This window comes from Lissotriton vulgaris, chromosome 10 (genome assembly GCF_964263255.1).
Source record: "Lissotriton vulgaris chromosome 10, aLisVul1.2, whole genome shotgun sequence".
Taxonomy (NCBI): Eukaryota; Metazoa; Chordata; class Amphibia; order Caudata; family Salamandridae; genus Lissotriton; species Lissotriton vulgaris.
Window position 1 is genome coordinate 423,190,182 of NC_141698.1, and position 18,321 is coordinate 423,208,502.

Below are 18,321 nucleotides of genomic sequence, written 5' to 3' on the forward strand. Positions count from 1 at the left end.
TCCTGCTCGCGCAGTTGTCTAAGCGTTACATCGTCGTCTCCCTCCACCCACTCACCTGTGATCTGTCAATCAGTTATTTCAGGCCTAGGTCACAGGGCCTGCCTATGTATTTCTGACTCCGGTTGAGGGGGAGATCAGATTGGGTGAATTCAACAGCCGAGATGAGAATTTTCTATCGTACATATATCATGGTGTATATCAACATCGTATTTATCAATATTGACAAAGGCTTTCAGGGATAATGGTCCTGCTCTTTCAGGAAATGTATGAGCAGATTGCACTCCATATACCATTCATTTCCATGCCATGGAGATGAGTCCCATCCCGTGAGAGATGAGTCCGCTGTCAAGAATATTTGGAGCTTTGTCGCTGAAAATGTTGTCAGTTGTTGACCATCACCTAAGAGATTTTTCCTTTGGGGAAGTCATCATCCCAATCTTATTGAATTTGAGGTAATTTCTCGATTAATCTCATCTTTTTTTTTATAAATCTTTTTATTGACAAATCCAAAATAAAAGCATCAGGTGACAACCAACGTCATTACGAAAGTCATACATACATACATTTCAATACACCAGAATATACATTTAGGATTTTCCTTAGGGATCATTGAGACTCCCGCACCACAGTATCCTCATTTACAGTCGGAGGCTATACATATCTCCTCTCTGTAACTATTCCAAGCGCCCCAAATTTTCCCCCATTTCCCGGGTCGACCCCTGGCCACGTACACCGACCTCTCCCTAAACATGCACCAGTCTAAATCTTCCATCCATTTCTCCATCTGAGGCGCTTGACTGGCGCCCCATAGCTGCGCAATGTTTCGCTTTGCGATCATACATGCCAGAGTCACCCATTGCTTCCCATGTGCAGTAAGATCAGTAGGTTCCCAAACATTCAGGAGACAACGTCGGGTCTCCAACAACACTTCCACTCCCAGCACCTCTCGGAACTTTTCATGGATCTTGACCCAGTATTGCTGTATTTTGGTACAGTGCCATAAAACATGCATGAATGTTCCGGTCTCTCCACATCCTCTCCGACACTTCCCATCCTCCGCCAATCGCATCCGCACGAGCAGAGGTCCCTTGATGTAGGACCGGTGTAGTATTTTCAATTGCACCAACCCAAGTCTCATTTGGACAGCCACTGTTTTTGGGGAAGATACTGCCTCCCTCCAGTCTTCATCATCTAGGACTAGGCCATCAGCGCCCCATTGCTCTCTAATCTTTACCAGTGGATCCTCTGTGTGATTAATCAGATTTGTATAGATCAGAGAAATGTTTTTGGTTGGAAGATGACCATCTAATACCCGATCCTCTAATGGGGAAGCCTCTTGGGGCGTGGCGTCTCGAGGGATATGTGCCAATAGGGCATGCCTCCTCTGGAGATACCGGTATCGCTCGCTCTCTTGCAGCTGGTAGCTTTTCTGCAGGGCGTCAAATGTAAGAATTCCATCTTTCCCCCACACATCTTTAACTCGTGAGATCCCGATTAATCTCATTTTTAAATGACAATAAGGGATTCGAAAAATGCAGGAGGACAACATTCAGAGAACTGCTTTAAGTGTCCTCACTGTTGCAGTGTTCTTTGCTTGCAATAGGATTGATTGTTGTATCAACTTTTCTCCTCTTTTCTGAGAGGGATACACCATACCTAAATGTGTTGAAATTTTTGACTTGAAAAAGATTTAATTTTTGCTTGATGTTAGCGGAGACGTTTTGTGGTTGATAGCTAGTTTCAGACTGGAGAGAGTTAACCTCAGGATATTGACAGCCTTCACTGCCTGAGACAAGTTAATTGCCTGTTTGAGCCAGTTGTGTGAGTACAGGTATACCACCATGTTTTGTCTTAAGCACTAAGAGTCTTCATGGAATGCATGGCTCCAGTTACAACCTTCCTATTTCAGACCAAAAGGAAAGGCTCTGAATTGGAAATGGCAGCCTGTGATCATGAAGCAACGGAACCTTCTGAATTTCACATTTATACGTATGCTGAAATAAGTGTCTTCCAGATCTATAGATGCTAGGAAGTTCACTTCCTTTAATAAATTCAAAGTCTATTGCATGGTGACCACATGCAAACTCTAAGTTTTCATTTATTTGTTGAGATTCCTTAGATCCAGGATTAGTCGCTTATCTCTTGATCTTTTCAAGACAAGAGAAAATCTTGATTAAAATCCCTGAGATCTTTCTCCAGGCAGCACCTAGTCTATTGCTCCCTTTTGTAATTGTTTTGCAACCTCCACCAGAAACGGAGGGAGTTTTTGTTTTTCTTTCTGTGGCGGAATGCTCTACAAAATCCATGGTATGACCATGATAAACTATGTCCAGTACCCATCTGGCTGATTTTATACGTTGCTAGTTTTCCAAGAATAGTGTTATTCTACTCCCTACTGGCAACTGGATTAGGGAGCGTTTATCCATTGGGAAGGCATGCTTGTGTTCTTTTTGAGTCATATATAGAGGACTGATTCCCTCTTCTTCTTTGTCCTCTGTTATTCTTTTGCTGTCGCCAATCTGATACACATTGCCTATATGAGCAAAACAAAAGAATCCTTAACTATAAGATCTGCTTCGTTGTCTCCTATAATATCCAGATTGTTTTGTTTGCAAGACACCCAAAGATCTAGCAGTTTGTTTCGGTATCAGCCTTTATTGACTGAAGAGCTTATTTCATCTACTTTATTCCCAAAGATGCGGGTGCAGTCAAAAGGTATGTCCATTATGCTGGACTGTACTTCAGGACTAAAGGCCCTCCAACCATCTGTATAGTCTCATTAAGGTAGCATTGTCTATTTGACGATAAGCACAGGTGGGTGCATTAATAGCTGCATCAAATAGAGAAGCAGAAGCTTCCCCATCCATTATTATTGCTTTCGTTTTGGCTTTGTCCTCTTCAGGCAGCTTGCCTATTAACAGATACACATCATTCTAAAGTTGACGATCAAAACAAGCCACAATGAGAGTGGCGTTGGAAATTTTAACGCATCAGTAGAGTAGCCATTAGGTATAATTTTTTACCCGCAGAGTCCCATTTACGTACTTCATTGTCCATAGGTGCAGAGCAAGGAGTGGAAGGATTACGCGACCTTCATTGGACTACCGCAGCCACTACTGAATCAGTTTTAACCTGATTAAGGAAACAAGGTTTACTATATCGGTAGCTTTGCATTTTCTCTCCATTCTTACTAGATTAACAGTAGCCCTCAATGGATTTTGAATGGTTACCAGGTCTTCTTCAAATAAATGGTCTAATTTAGGTATTGACCTTGAACTTCTCTGTGCCTTTTCTTAGAAGTCGAAAAGGAAACATGAGCTTCCAACTGACGAAATTGATAAGCTAAAGCGTTAGGACACCTTATCGATATAACTATTCAATCTACCAATATCATCCGGTGGTTAGTCTCCTGGTTTTGGGTCAGCACTTGCATACTCTGGAATTCCAAAATTATTCCAGTCTGGGCGCCCTATCGGAGTTGTTGGATTCTCTTGATGAGATGCATCATCACCATCCTCATTCAATAGATGCAAATGTTGCAAGGCTGTGTTGCCCGTATACTGTAGTGCATTAAAAAGGCACTGGATGGTCCCGGGCGCTCCTCATCTGACGTTGATGGCTCAGCTTCAGGCGATATTTTTACCGGCAAATGTACATTTTCTGCTTTATTCTTTTCAGGTGTCTTGGGTCTAGTAATAGGTTGTGGCTCCACTGGCCAGGGATGAACTGGAAGTAGGGTTGGTGGTTGTGATGTGGACAACTCTTTAGATCCTGGCATTGAATGTGGTGGGAGCCTGTGATAGATGTCTTTAACCATTGCTTTTAAATAATTAAACATAGATAATGGAATGCGTACCATATGTCCGAGGATGCCAACTACTACTGTACTGGCCAAAACCTGGCACTGTGGGTAAACATAGTTCACATACCTTGTGATGCAGTGTACAGGGTTCTTGTTCGCCTGTCTGATTCTACATATCTGATTTTAAAGCCAGATGGTCTATCAGTCTCATAGTGATCATAGTCAAGTCCACTATCAACATTAAAAAAGACTTCCATTTCATCCATATTATGGTCATCATCATCTGCCTCTGGGTCTGAGTCAACTTCCTGAGATGTAATAGAGGAACATGAAACATTAAGGCATGTGATAGTAATTGCTCTGTAAATTGAGTCTTTTTTTGGTTTATATTTACTGATGTCGAAAATGTTTTTTTTGGCGGCGTCAACAGTGACATAGGTTGTATCGATGGCTGTATCATTAACCATGAAGTTGCTGTCATTGATGTTGAAGCCATCATAGATGATGTTGGTACTTTAATGTTGGTCGACGATACTGTCAAAAAGGGTGTAATGGAGGATTCCAGCACCATCATTGAAAAATGGTTTCCTCAACGTCTCCTTTGTTACCACAATAGGAACTGCCATCACCACCAATTAGGCTGAGTTCTTACTAGGCAACATACCTTTTGTTTCTCAAAGGATGTCTTTCTGGGTGTTGTTTCTTGAAGGATGACCTTTAATTTCTTAGTGAAAGTAGCTTTACTCTTTGACTTTTTTCTGTGTTTTGTTTTTGTTGCACCCACATTTTTAGAGATGTATCAGATAGCAGCTGACTTGATGTCTGAGCTTTAACCCCTTCGAAGCTAATGACGAGCTGGGCTCGTCATGGCGCTTACCTGCCCTGCGCGGATGACAAGGCCAGCTCGTCATGATTTATGGACTTTATGTTTTTTTAGCGCAGGACGGGAAAACGCCTAGCAGCCATGTGGTTAAAAGCAGGGTCAGAGGGTCTTGGAATCTGACTGAAAGTCTTGCTGATAGACTTTGGGACCACCATGACCTCATGGGCGTCCGTTTTGCACAACTAGTCTACTGCAATGCAATATGTGAGAACATGAGGCTGGGAAACTCGGTTCAGAAGTAATGGTTAATATTTACAAATAAAAAATAAACACGAGCTAAACAGTTTAGGCTAAAAAAAAAAAAAGCTAACAGATCTAATAGTAGATTTTTTTTGCTCAGACGTGCGTGGTATAATCTTCTGCCTCCAAGCACTCGCCTTCTAGGCCCGTAAAAGGCAGACGGCCCATTGTCCTTCTTTATGCGATGATCAGCAGCAGATAGAATGACAATGGGCCTGTCCACAGTCTGCTCGAGGTCGGGGAGGGGCTGCTGCAGCCTCTAGAGTTCAAAGAAGTGTGAGAGGTCCCAAGTGAGAGACCGTTTAAACTCCTGGGGCTTCTCGCAGGGGAACAGCACAGCCTGCTGTAGGTGTGAAAATTAGGGATAAAAGGAATGTTGATGGCCTACCTGCTCGGAACACATGGGGTCTGCTACAGCAATGTGCGCTGCCTAAGCGATAATATCACATTGTCACTGGGCCAGCACCGGATAGACCGGCATTCCAGGGGGGGGGGCAAGCGCAACCCCTTGCCCCCCCCTGCGGACGCCCATGCATGACCTGTAGGTGAAGCTTTTTCAAATTTCTCTTCAAGAATTCTTCTTGCATGATCCTTTAGAGCAGGGGTCTTCAAACTGGGGTGCGGGACCCCTTAGGGGACCCTCCAATGATCCCAGGGGGCGTCAGTATCTAGCCAAAGAAGTATTATGCTAATAACTGATTTATTTTCAGTTGAAAAAAATTAATGCCAATATGCTGCTCTGTAAATGGCCACCACTATTCTCATTTATATTCTGGGTGGGGGAAGATGTTCAAAGGGATGGGACTCAAAATTCCCCCCCTCAATTTTTGATAATCACAGTGTGAATTCTTTTACAGTCAGTAATGCCTGAATGACCAGAACTGTAAGCCTGGCAAGCATGCATTCGATTTAGTGTTTTAAATGGTAATAGAAATTAACTGCAATGTAAGTTTAGACCTATTTAAACATTGCCAATTTAATCAAATAATTGGGAAAAGGTTTGAGGGGGGCCGATGATTTCTTTTTTTTCGTCATTGGGGGTGGGTGGGAGGGGGACACAGCATTAAACAGTTTGCAGACTACTGCTTTGGAGTCTTTGAAGAAAAAAATAAGACATCTCTCACTTTTCTTTGGATTATGTCTGGGATGAAGGCAGTAAATACTTTGAATTATTGCCACCCAGAAAGATTTTCTTCTTTCTACAGTCTTTACAAGCTTTGGAGAGTGACTTCTATTGTGCCAGCTCTCCCACCTCCTTCTGATGTTACTTTAACTAAGTAAAGATTGACGAAAGGTATTCTGGTAGACAGATTCTCTTGAAGCTCCTCACTGTGACAAGTGGTGAAAAATCTGGCAGTTGGAAGCTTCTGGCACGGGCAGCCTTCAAGTTCTGGCCTCTGATTGGCTGCAGCTTGGTTCATACATAATGAGGTAAATAGGTTATTAAAGTCTATGAAAAATGTCGGTGTTCTTGAGTGTAGAGCCTTCACTGATATATTAACGTTTTAACCAAGAGTTCCCAGTACAGGGAATAATTCAAGCATGTACATTTATGAAACTCCCAATGCTGGAGAACCTGTTATATCCCTACTCTGGACCACACTAGTAGGAACAAAAAGTATTCCTTTTGTGTTTGTGGACCCTCACCGACATGCTAGTACTGTGGCATGCTTCATCCTCGGGTCCATGTGGCTGTAAAGACTCGGTGGGAGAGACCATATTTTCGGAGAGAGCACTTAGATGTCCAAAAGCATGTCTTTTAGTCTATTCTGACAGTGGGCACACTCAGCAGACTAAAGAAAGGTGTAATGGTGGTATCATTTACTGTAATGCTTTCAATGTAAATATTTTTCATGTGTTCCTGTGGGTTGCTTGGTGTCACGCGACTCACAGTCTTGTTGTTCTAATGCATTACCTGCATTCACAAGCGTTGCCGCGGACTGTCAGGATTTCCTTAGTAACGCTACTCCTAGCGTTGGATTCCTGGCAGCCGGACGGTTTTGATCGTGGGTGTGGACGTTCCTGAATAAACCCACTTTAAATCCACATCTGGCTACTGAGTGATCTATCCTCAACAACTTCAAAAGCAAACAATATAGGACTAAACTAACATTAGCTGAAAGGGGAGAAGGGGACAGAGCCCGATAGTGGGCCACCCACCCTAGCACCTGGGCCTCGCTTCAAAGTTCTTAAAACGATTGATGCACTTGCTCTGGTACCATGCAAAGGGACATCCTACAGAAGGACTGGGATGTACATGTAACAATTTTAATAAGCTTAGTAACCAGTTTAGTTTTCATTATTCTAACCAACCTGACGTTTGCCTCACATTACATTTCTTACCATATTCACATTACAACTTAGTTCTTGTAATTATTGACAATGAAAATATTTTACAATAAATAATCAAACAATGCATCCATTTTATACATTCAATTATTTAACATCAAGTGGTTTGTAAAAAGCCCTGAAATATCACTGTATTGTTAATCAGCACTATTTAAAACCGTATGTGGTTAGGCTTGTTATTCAGATAGCAAATGTCTGTAAATGTGAAGGAAACCACCGCACTCAAAGAGGTTAAACACAGTTTGAGGACCAGTGCCACTGACCCAGATAGCAGAGTTTAAGCAGTCCCTAAATGCTGTAAACTAGCACTGACGTTAGAACTTTCTGAGTAGGTGAGAAACTTAATGTGGATAAGGTAAGCAGGCATGCCATCATTACTTTGGTTTCACAGAAATTTGCTTATACTAATAATTGTTGGCCCAGAGAGTAGGTAACTGGACTACAGAAATACCTTTTGGGCCCAAATACACCAGACAAAGAATAAAAGTTGGAGATTTGTTCCCAAAGGGCTATTCTGATGTCTGGTGAAAATATCCAACTTCTCAGGATTTCACAAATAATTCTCTAAGAGTATCTAATAGTAGAAACAAAATCCAGCCATTGAAGCAAAATCAGTGAAATTTCCCTTTTTAACCCCAATGGTGAAGAGAAGAAAAAGCCATATTGGTTTCCAAAAATACTTCAATATGCATAGCAGCTCACAAAGTCCAAAATGCAATAAACATTAAAATGTTGTTGCAAGGATGTTATAGGGTAGTTATTTGCTGTTCTTATTAATGACCTGCAGTTGCAACAGAAATATGTAGCCAAGTGCTTCGATAGATTCATCTACAGCGAAACAGAGCATCCAAGATTGCCTTACAAGAGAGTTTACAAAGCACTGTCCTGCATTTTGGACTTCTCTACACCATGTGTCAAGACACATAAGTAAAAGGCACACCCTTGAGGTCGAACACATGATTTCTAAGGGGGTTAGACCCAGTATACAGAGTAATTGTTATTTGTTTTTTCTAAATATTTCACCAGATGTCCTATGCAAACATTTTGAATATGCCCTACATTTGCATTTCCTTGCTTCTAAATTCACTCCAGCATCACTGCTTGGTTGCTACACCCCAATCAGTCACCAGACAATCGTCATACTACTGTATGATGTACCATAAGGACGGTGATATTAGAGGGGTTACTGGTCCTATTAAAAGGACAGGCTTGTCTCCTTTACCTGGTAGGCACAAATCCAACGGAGGATCACTTGCTGTTTCGGTAAGACTTCGACGCTCACTGATGCTGTCGTGCGGTATATCTTCCATTGATTGTGGTCGGCTGCCTACAGTAAACGGGCAATGCATGGTCGTAAACCCTAGAACATGTTATTACTCTTCATAAAGTAAGATGCAATTGCCTTCCAAAGATACCTAGCAATAGAAAGACTCCAACACTTCAAAAAAGGTGAGGTCACACAACATCTTTATGAGATCAACAGCTGCAAACTTTATCATCTTCCCTGTCTTTGTATCTATTTTTTTCTGTTCCTGCCCTTGGGCCTGGTCTCCGCCCTCCACCTTGTTCTGCTCCATCTTTGTTCCCCATCACCATATTTTTACCAGACTAAGGCATACATCCTACCATCATTCAACGAGCAGGACTCTGTGATATCTTCAGCTGGAATGCTCTGTAATAAAAATAAAAAAAGAGAAGTGAGTTTTTTCGGCTCTGTATGCTGCTTGTTTACAATCAAAAGGGTGGCAAAAACGTTGGCTGGGTAGTTACACTGCTAGTTCCAATTTACAGCAGTGGAAAAAAGCTTCTATTCTGAGAAGAACTGACATAAATAGATATGTGGGTTGGGGGGGCTTCAATAAATCATGTGAACTAATCACAACTTACACGGCTCTCTCTCCTTATGAGCTGTGCTTCACATGGTGTGGGCAGCTGTAAATCTATGTCATCCGCCAGTTTCTCTTCGTCCTCTTCATGAATTGGAGATGAAGGTGACCTTAACGTACTGTCAGGAAAAAAGAAGAGTGTTCCATCAAATTCAAAGACAGATCGAATGAGGAAGCTGCACAATAACACCAAATACGCACACACAGACACACACACACACGTGGAGAAGTGTGGCTCACTGGTTAGAGGAGGCAGACCTGGAAGCAGAGGTCAGCCCGGGACCAGGGTTCAATTCCCGGCTCGGCGGGGTCTTGAGTCCTAAAATGTCCACGGACTCGACAATTCTCGCTCCGGTGCCTACTCGATTCACGGGTTCACACTCTGCGACTCTGGGCAATAGCTTGCTTAATCTCCACAACGACCCCTAGCGGTGGGATGCCTGGCTTTCACCTTGTGGATACCCTGCTGGGGTTATCTCACAGGGGAATACCAGGACGGGTTCCCTAAGCAAGCGCTTAGATACCGGGTCGGTGATTTGCGCTATATAAATACATGTACATTATATTACATCAGCATGTAGGGCAAAACCCTCTGAAAGGAAGAAGCAAGGAAGTGGACCGACATTTGCAGATATATATGCATGATAGGCAAAGTCTTGCATAATAATATCTCATCCATATCTCTCCTTGGTTTGCACATCTACATGCAGGGCTGCCCTCTGCAGCTGGAGTTTCACAGATGCAAGCAGTGGAAGCAGGGGTAGGGAAACATTTCACAGAGTGAGTCCGCACAGATTGAGCTGGAAAATTAGATGCTTTTCCAAAATGAGTGACAAGAGCAGTCGGAAACGGCAGAGGTCATCGAAAGCAAGGGAGAGCAGAGTCCTTGAGGATTGATGAGACCGATCACAAATCTGTGAATCATGGAGCTCTAAGGAGTGAGCGCACCAGACAGGTTGACATCCCCTCCATCAATCACCTCTACTACATCTAGCATTGTAATACCTTTAGATAGCAGTGCCCTATTCAGCAAAATGTGTTTTTTTAAGTCAATGAACCTTTCGCTCCCCCTCAAGAAAGGATGGACCACCGGGAATGGCTGCAGTGCATCCAGAGGGCTGTATACCTCTCAGTATCAATGAAAAAGGTTAGGTAAGAATGAAGTTCCTTTGAGGCACCATTTATTTATTTATTTATTTATTTATTTATGCAATGTATTTAGCGCACAAATACCCTGAGGTGTCTCGGCGCTGTACTATCAGCGCCATCAATTCGGTGTGGACCTTGTATTATCCCTGGTATGCTCTTTGTTACACCTGGCATTGTCCTGGCTTCTCCTGCTCTCAAGGGACAAGAAGCCACCAGCAGGTATATGCTTCTATTAGCCCGGTTTAATTTCAATTCTATTCTCTCCATGCTCGCCCTTAGCCTCACAGCAGGGAAAAAAAGGCTGGTGGGATTTGGTATGCAAGACGTCAAGCATGTGAGGACATTAGAATTTAACAGCAGAGTTGTCAAATTAGCAATTCTTTGCCTTTTGGTGAGCTGACATCCACTTCAAGGTAGTTTAATAGATTGCTAGAAAGACATAGGCCGCTCGTCTACAGCTAAGCAGTTTGAAAAATATCAGTAAAATGGCAGGGGGGAGTCTGGTTGAGTGGCTGTGTGGGTGAGCAAGTCCCATCAAAGTTCTTAAATAATATACAGATTGTGTACTGGAGCACACTTTTGAAGTACTCCACAAAAAAATAGAAATGGAAAGAAGAGGTTTCAATTCTTGCACTTTGCTATTTCAGACATTAATCTATCATACTGATCAAATGGCTAAATTGAGCTATTGGGAGCAGGGCGTATTTGAAAGGAGGAAGTAAGCAAGGAAGATGGCTTGAGAAAAAAGGGTATTTAAAACAGTCTAGTGAGCAGAGGGTTAATCAATACACATGTGAACTAAGCCAATGAATGTAACAGAAGAAAAAGTTACTTACCTTTGGTAACAATGTTTCCGGTGGATACCCTATCTCCCTGCAGACTCCACACCTATTAAATATTCTGGGCCACAGACTTAATCTGGAAACTTTTCAATAGCTCTCCGCACTAATAGGGGGTGCAGGCTCCACTTCGGCGCTGGATACAGCATCCTTATGATGTTACAGGAGCCATAAAGTGCCTTTGTTAAGGTGCAGATGTCAGTTTCAAACCGTTCTTAATGGGACTTCGAGGCGGACAGACGAAACTAGCATCAAATGAGTCAGGTGCAGCACAGTTTATAGAATTGGGGCCTTATTGGAAAACGTACTTGGTAACCAGCCGTACAAGAGGGAGAACGGCAGGACCATGAGCAATCTGCAGGTAGATATAGTATCCACCAGAAAGATGGTTTCCAAAAGTAAGCAACTTGTTTTTTCTGATGGATATTTCTTACTTGCAGTTTCCTCATTTTAAATAGATTCCCCAGCAGTACTCGACGGGGATGTGTGTGCATAGCTGGTTATACCAAGAAATCATGGAGGACTAAGCATACTAATGGACCTTCCCTTCACACTATCAAGGCCAAACAGTAATGTTTTGCAAAAGTGTGGAAAGAGAAGTTGCCATCTTGCGAATTTCTGCTACTGGTACCCCTCTTGCCAGAGCAGAAGTATCAGACTTTGCTCGGGTGGAATGAGCCCTGATGCCTTCCGGTGGTTCCCTGTGGGCCAGGATATAACACATTTGGATGTATATGATCAACCATGATAATGTCCTCTTGTGGACTGTATTGCCATTCATGTTGCCAACATATCCAATAAACAGTTGGTCATCCAGTCTGAACTGATTGATCTCTTGGGGTCTAGTCTGTGGGTGCTCTCCTCGTCCTAGTGTGATGTGGTGGAGGAAAGCAGGTAGGAGAGTGATAGACTGGCCTCACTGAAAAGGCATAACCACTTAGATCGGGAAGCAATCCTGGTTCTGAAGCACAAGTTATTACTTGTGTAACGATATATCTGTAAGAGACATTAGTGATAGATTCCTTACCTTAGAATATCCCCAGGCGTCAGACTGGATCCGGAAATTTTTGCGTAGCAGTACCCTTGCGTGTCGGTAGGCGTAGTCTGCGGCTCCGTGTCCTTTGTCGGTGTCGTGGGCGCCGTGATGACGTCGTCGGAGTACTTAGACGCCACCTCTGCGTGCTGACGTCAGTTCTTAGACACAGCTTTTCCGCGCCAGAAACGCAGAGCTATGCTAAAAACCAACACTGGTGCCATTGAAACTAGGGCCCTGAAAGGGGATGACCTTAACCCTAGATATCGGTTCGCAGAACGGGGAGGATGGGTGGGTCGGTAAGGAATCTATTAATAACTAATGTCTCTTACAGATATATCGTTACACAAGTAGTAACTTGTGCATCTGAAAGAGACACGTTAGTGATAGATTCCTTACCTTAGAATAGATACCCCAGCAATACCAAACCCGGGGGTGGGTCTGCGAACCAATAATAACACCAGAAAGTCCTGGAAGACGGAACGACCAAAGAAGCCATCCCTCCGGACTTGGCTGTCCAGGCAGTAGTGTCTTGCGAACGAGTGCAACGAGGCCCACGTAGCTGCCTGACAATTGTCCTGCAAGGGGACTCCCCGGCCCAGGGCAGTAGTAGTCGCCGTGGCCCGAGTGGAATGGGCCCTCGGGCCCAGCAGGAGGTTCCTTTTTAGCCAAGGAGTAGCACGCTTGGATGCACAACACGATCCACCGAGAGATGGTCCGTTTGTGCACCGCCCGTCCCTTCTTAGCGCCTACATAACCAACAAAGAGTTGGTCATCCACCCGGAACTGGCGTGTGCGATCCAAATAGAATGAAAGAGCACCTTTTGGGTCCAGACGGTGGAGCCGCTTTTCCTTCTTTGAGGGATGCGGAGGCGGAAAGAAGGTGGGCAAGGTGATAGACTGCCCGATGTGGAAGGCAGTGACTACCTTGGGCAGGAAAGAGGGCTTTGTCCGCAACACAACCTTGTCCGGATGGACAGAAAGGAAAGGAGGTTTAGAGGATAGAGCCTGGAGCTCACTCACTCTCCTGGCAGAGGTGATGGCAACCAGGAAAGCCGTTTTCAAGGTAAGAAGGCGGATAGGACCATTGTGAAGAGGCTCAAAGGGAGCGCACATCAGAAAAGTAAGAACCAGGTTCAAGTCCCACTGAGGCATCACAAAGGGAACCGGTGGAAACGTGTGTTTGATGCCCTTCATGAATCGATTAACAACAGGGGACTTGAACAAAGAAGGTTGATCAGGCAGCCTTAAAAAGGCTGAAAGGGCAGAAAGGTAGCCCTTGATAGTGCCCCGAGCAGAGCCCTGCTGGGGCAAGAGAAAGAAGGAAGAGAAGAACCTCAGAAAGAGGGGCAGAGAGAGGATCCACAGCCTTTGCTGTGCACCATGCCACAAATCTGTTCCACCTGCAGGCGTATACAGACTTTGTGGAGGGACGCAAGGCTGCCAGAATGATGTTACAGACTTCCGGAGGCAAGTCAAATGGCCTCAACTGTTGCCGCTCAATCTCCAAGCATGGAGGTGGAGACTGGACAGGTTCGGGTGGAGGACCGTCCCGTGCTGCTGCGACAGAAGGTCCTCCTGAAGAGGCAGACGAACCGGGGGATCGACTGACATACTGAGTAGCTCGGGATACCAGTATCTTCGTGCCCAGTCCGGAGCCACAAGGATGACTTGTGCCCAGTCGCGCTTGATCTTCTTCAGCACTCTGGGCAGAAGTTGTATAGGCAGAAAGGCTTACAAAAGACCGCAACTCCACTCGTGCAAAAAAGCGTCTCCGAGCGAGTGCCGCCTTGGAAATTCCAACGCGCAATGACATTGCGCGTTCTCTTCGGTGGCAAATAGATCTAACCAAGGCTCTCCCCACTGCAGAAAGAGACCTTGCGCCACGTCCGAGTTCAGACGCCATTAGTGATCCATCACGCACCGGCGGCTGAATACGTCCGCCCTGGCGTTCAGAGAACCTGCGAGGTGTTGAACCACGAGGGTCACACCCTGATGTTCCAGCCACTGCCAAAGGCGCAGAGCCTCCTGGCAGAGGGTCCACGACCCCACCCAGCCCTGTTTGCTGCAGTACCACATGGCGGTGGTGTTGTCCGTGAACACCTGCACTACACTCTCCCGGACAGAGGGGAGGAATGCCTTCAGTGCTAGATGAATCGCCCGCAGCTCCAAAAGGTTGATATGGAGCCGGGACTCCGCCGGAGACCAGAGGCCTCTGATCTCCGCCTCTCCTATGTGGCCTCACCAGCCCTGGAGGGACGCGTCCGTCACAACTATGTGCTCCGGTTGGAGACTATCTCCGATTCAGGAAGTGGCTGAAAACTCATCTCTTTCCTTAATTTCTGACCTCTCCCCTTTGCCCCCACTGACCCGCAGTTGTATGGATCTTAGCGCTGGGATACTTACGGGTGAATACGCGCTTTATAAAATTTAATAATAATAATATTCATAATAATAAGGGAGAGGGATCTGCCGCTGACCCAATCGCGGTCCGTGAGCCACCACTGCAGCTGTCTCGCAGTGCCCTCCGAGATCAGGACATGGTCGGACAGGTTGCCCTGATGCTGGGCCCACTGAAACTTCAGGTCCCACTGCAGAGCCCGCATCCGCCAACGGGAGTGATGCACCAGAAGGATGCAGGAAGCCATCAGCCCCAGAAGCCGCAGCGTCAACCTGACCGCAACTCGGGATTAAGGCTGAAAGATTGGAATCCGAGCCTGTATATCCCGAACCCGCTGTCCGGGTGGGTAAACCCGAAACTGCGCCGAGTCGAGAACCACTCCGATGAAAAGGAGTTTCTGAGAGGGACACAGGTGTGACTTCGGCACATTGATGGAGAACCCCAGCTGGTGCAAGAGGTCTGCCGTCGTCTGGAGATGGCTGACTACTGTCTGGGGCGAGCCTGCCTTCAACAACCAGTCGTCGAGGTAGGGGAAGACTGAAACCCCTAACCTGCGCAGATGAGCTGCGACCACCACCATCACTTTCGTTAACACCCGTGGGGCGCTGGTAAGGCCGAAAGGGAGCACGGTAAACTGAAAGTGCTCGTTGCCTACAGTGAACCGCAGGTAGCGCCGGTGGGTCGGCAGGACGGGGATGTGGAAATAAGCGTCCTGCAAGTCCAACGCTACCATCCAGTCTCCCGGGTCCAGGACAGCTAAGTCCTGAGCCAGAGTCAGCATTTTGAACTTCTCCTTCCGGAGGAAGCCGTTGACGTTCCGTAGGTCCAAGATAGGGCGTAGGCCCCCTTTGCCCTTCTTGGGTACCAGACAGTAGTGGGAGTAGCAACCACATCCTACTTCTGGCCCAGGAACGCGCTCAATGGACCCTTGGCCAAGAGGGCCGAAACTTCCTCCTGCAGAAACCGCAAATGATCCCCCGATACGCGTTGGTGTTGCGGTGGCATGGCTTGAGGGGTCGCCTCTAAGGGGAGGGTGTAGCCCCTTCGGACGATTTGCAGCACCCACCTGTCCGATGTGACAGTGCACCAGTGGGAGTGATGATGGCGAACCCTGCCCCCCACTGGCGTCACATGGGTCGAAAAGCACTAGGAGGGTTTTGAGGCGGATGCTGCGGGGGAAGGTGTGGACAGGCCTCGCCGTTGTCCCCGACCGCCTCCACGGCGATTTCCTTGGCCGCCACCGTGCTAGATGTTAGTCTGCGGTGCGTGGCTGGCAGCACGTGTGGGGGCGCCCCTACCTTGGCCATGAAAGGAGTGAAAGGCCCCCGTTTGCTGGCGCGGGCCGAGAGGTCCAAGGACTTGGCCGTAGCCCTGGAGTCCTTAAAGCGCTCAAGCGCATGGTCTGCCTTGTCGCCAAAAAGGAGACGGCCATCAAACAGCATGTCCATCAGTGTGTTCTGGACATCGGCCGAAAAGGTGTCGAATCTCAACCAGGCTTGGCGACGAATCACCACCATCGTTGCCATCACTCTACCTAGTGAGTCGGTGGTATCCAGCCCACACCAGATAGAATATTTTGCTGCATCCCGGCCTTCCACAAGGGCTTGGCCGAGTTTGGCCCGTACCTCCAACGGGCACTCTGGCAGCAATTCCGCGATCGTGTCCCACAGAGAGTGGGTGTAGCGGCCCAAGAGGCATGCGGTGTTGGAAGACCGCAGTCCCAGACTAAGGGATGAGAATACCTTCTTGCCGTACTGCTCATACCTCTTGGATTCCCTGTCCGGCGATGACCAGACTTTCGGGGGTGGGGTGGGTGGACAGGAAACATGAGTCGCCCGGTGGCATCTGGCCACGTTCCTATCTACGGGCGAACCTGTAGCGAGCCTGGACCAAGTGCCCAAAAGAACGTCAGTCAAGGCCTCATTAAACTGCAGCAGAGGCTCGGCCGAGCTTGACTGCGGTTTAAGGACCTCAGTGAGGAGGTTAATCCCCACGGCCGCGACCGGGAGCTCATGGCCCAGGGCCTTGGCCACCCTCATCAACACCACACTGTAGGTTGCCCCCTCCTCCGTAGCCACGGTAAGAGGCGAGACAAAGCCAGTGTCTGGTGATGTGTCCAGACCACTGGCATCCCCAAGTCCACCTGTCCAGTCCTCTTGTGACTGACACTCTCGGGTCAGAGGGTCCTCACACCCCTCCCAATACTCCTCTTCACCCATCCCCTGATAATCAGGTTTGCCAAACGATGAGACCGGTTCATAGAAGCTAAACTTCCCAAGCGGTGTTGAAAGCGCCGCCCAGCGGCCCCGTTCCGACGCCCGAACCGGAGCGAGGGAGGCATCGGGGATGGCGCCGCCCGAGGACGGCGCCGGAGGTGACACCTGAGGGACCGCACCGGTGAGGTCGTTAGGTCAACCAGTGACTACCCAGATCCCGAAGCGGATCCAGTGGAGCCCTGCAGCGCCGGGCCCGAAGGCGCCGGCGGTGTCGGGGCCAAAGCACCCGACAGCGCCGGGCCGAAGCCTCCGACCCGCTAGGGGCCCCAGACGGGTCCGCTGGGCCTGAAGGCACCGCGGAACCCATCGGGGAAGAGAGGGACCTCATGGCCATGAGGAAACGCTCGATCTCCCACGGCGTCGCGTCCTGCCCAGGGACCGCAGGGTGTGGAGCAGGCCGTAACGCCCGAGCGTGGGCGGTGTCACCCGAACCCCCGGCCACGCCGCGCGAGCGTCGGGGGGAGTCAGAAGATCGATGACGTCTCTTCGACTTCTTGTGGTTACCTGACGACGACTTCGACCCGGAGGAGCGATGCTGACTCTCGGAGCTGTGATGGCTCCGACCCCGCGGCCTGTCCCTCGACCTCCTGTGGGACCGGGACCTCTCGCGGCGCGGGGCTGACTGTCGGAGTTCGAGTCGCTTGCGGGACCGCTCCCGCATAGCTTTCGGAGTCACGGCCCGGCCTTGTCGTCGTGGTCGACGCCGAGACAGTGGAGACACCGACGGTGAGGGTCGGTGACCGACATCAGTGGGTCGCAATCCTCACAGGGCTTGAAACCAGGCCTCCCTATCGGCACCGTCCGGAGTGGCAAGACTCAAGAAAAATTATCAAAAGGGATCAAAAAAGTCTAGTCAAAAAGTGACTAAAGTACTGCTTTTTCCAGGTCTGCGTTTGCTGGCGCGGAAAAAAGAAGAACTGACGTCAGCATGCGGAGGCGGCGTCTAAGTACTCCGACGACGTCATCACGGCACCCACAACGGACGCGGAATCGCAGACGACGCCAACCGACGAGCAAGGGTACTGCTACGCAAAAATGTCCGGATCCAGTCTGACGCCTGGGGATATTCTAAGGTAAGGAATCTATCACTAACGTATCTCTTTGAGATTACCAGCTTGTCAGGAAAGAAAGAAGTGAAGGGAGGCTTGGCATTGAAAGTATGTCTCACTCACCTGTCTTGCAGAATTTACAGAAATAAGAATAACCTGTTTTGAAAGTAAGTACTCTCAATGGGCAACTAGGCAAGGGCTCAAATGGGGAGCATATAAAAAAAATTTGAGAAAAAGATTTAGGTCACATTGGGCGTTATGAAGGCCAAGGGGGAAATTGGATATTTAATCATAAAATCCTTTTAAAACCTCATTACTACGGGTGAGAAGGAATGTCTTGATAAGGGCGACCGAGAAAGGCTGATAATTACCAGTGTGCACGAGTGACTAACAGAATGCATGAAGCCAGAAGAA

General features: G+C 47.3%; 1 protein-coding gene across 3 annotated transcripts in view; it reads right to left on the reverse strand.

Moving 5' to 3' along the window:
• Positions 1-18,321, reverse strand: part of MGRN1 (mahogunin ring finger 1) — a 395,304-nt gene that overhangs the window by 82,439 nt on the left and 294,544 nt on the right. For 2 of the 3 annotated variants that reach the window (XM_086941276.1, XM_086941277.1), the window contains exons 14-16: positions 9,162-9,279; positions 8,901-8,946; positions 8,497-8,601 (exon numbers count right to left, since the gene is read on the reverse strand). In XM_086941276.1, coding sequence (XP_086797402.1) covers positions 8,497-8,601; positions 8,901-8,946; positions 9,162-9,279 — 269 coding nt within the window. The remainder of the gene's footprint in view (positions 1-8,496; positions 8,602-8,900; positions 8,947-9,161; positions 9,280-18,321) is intronic. The other variant, XM_086941278.1, reaches the window with a different exon arrangement.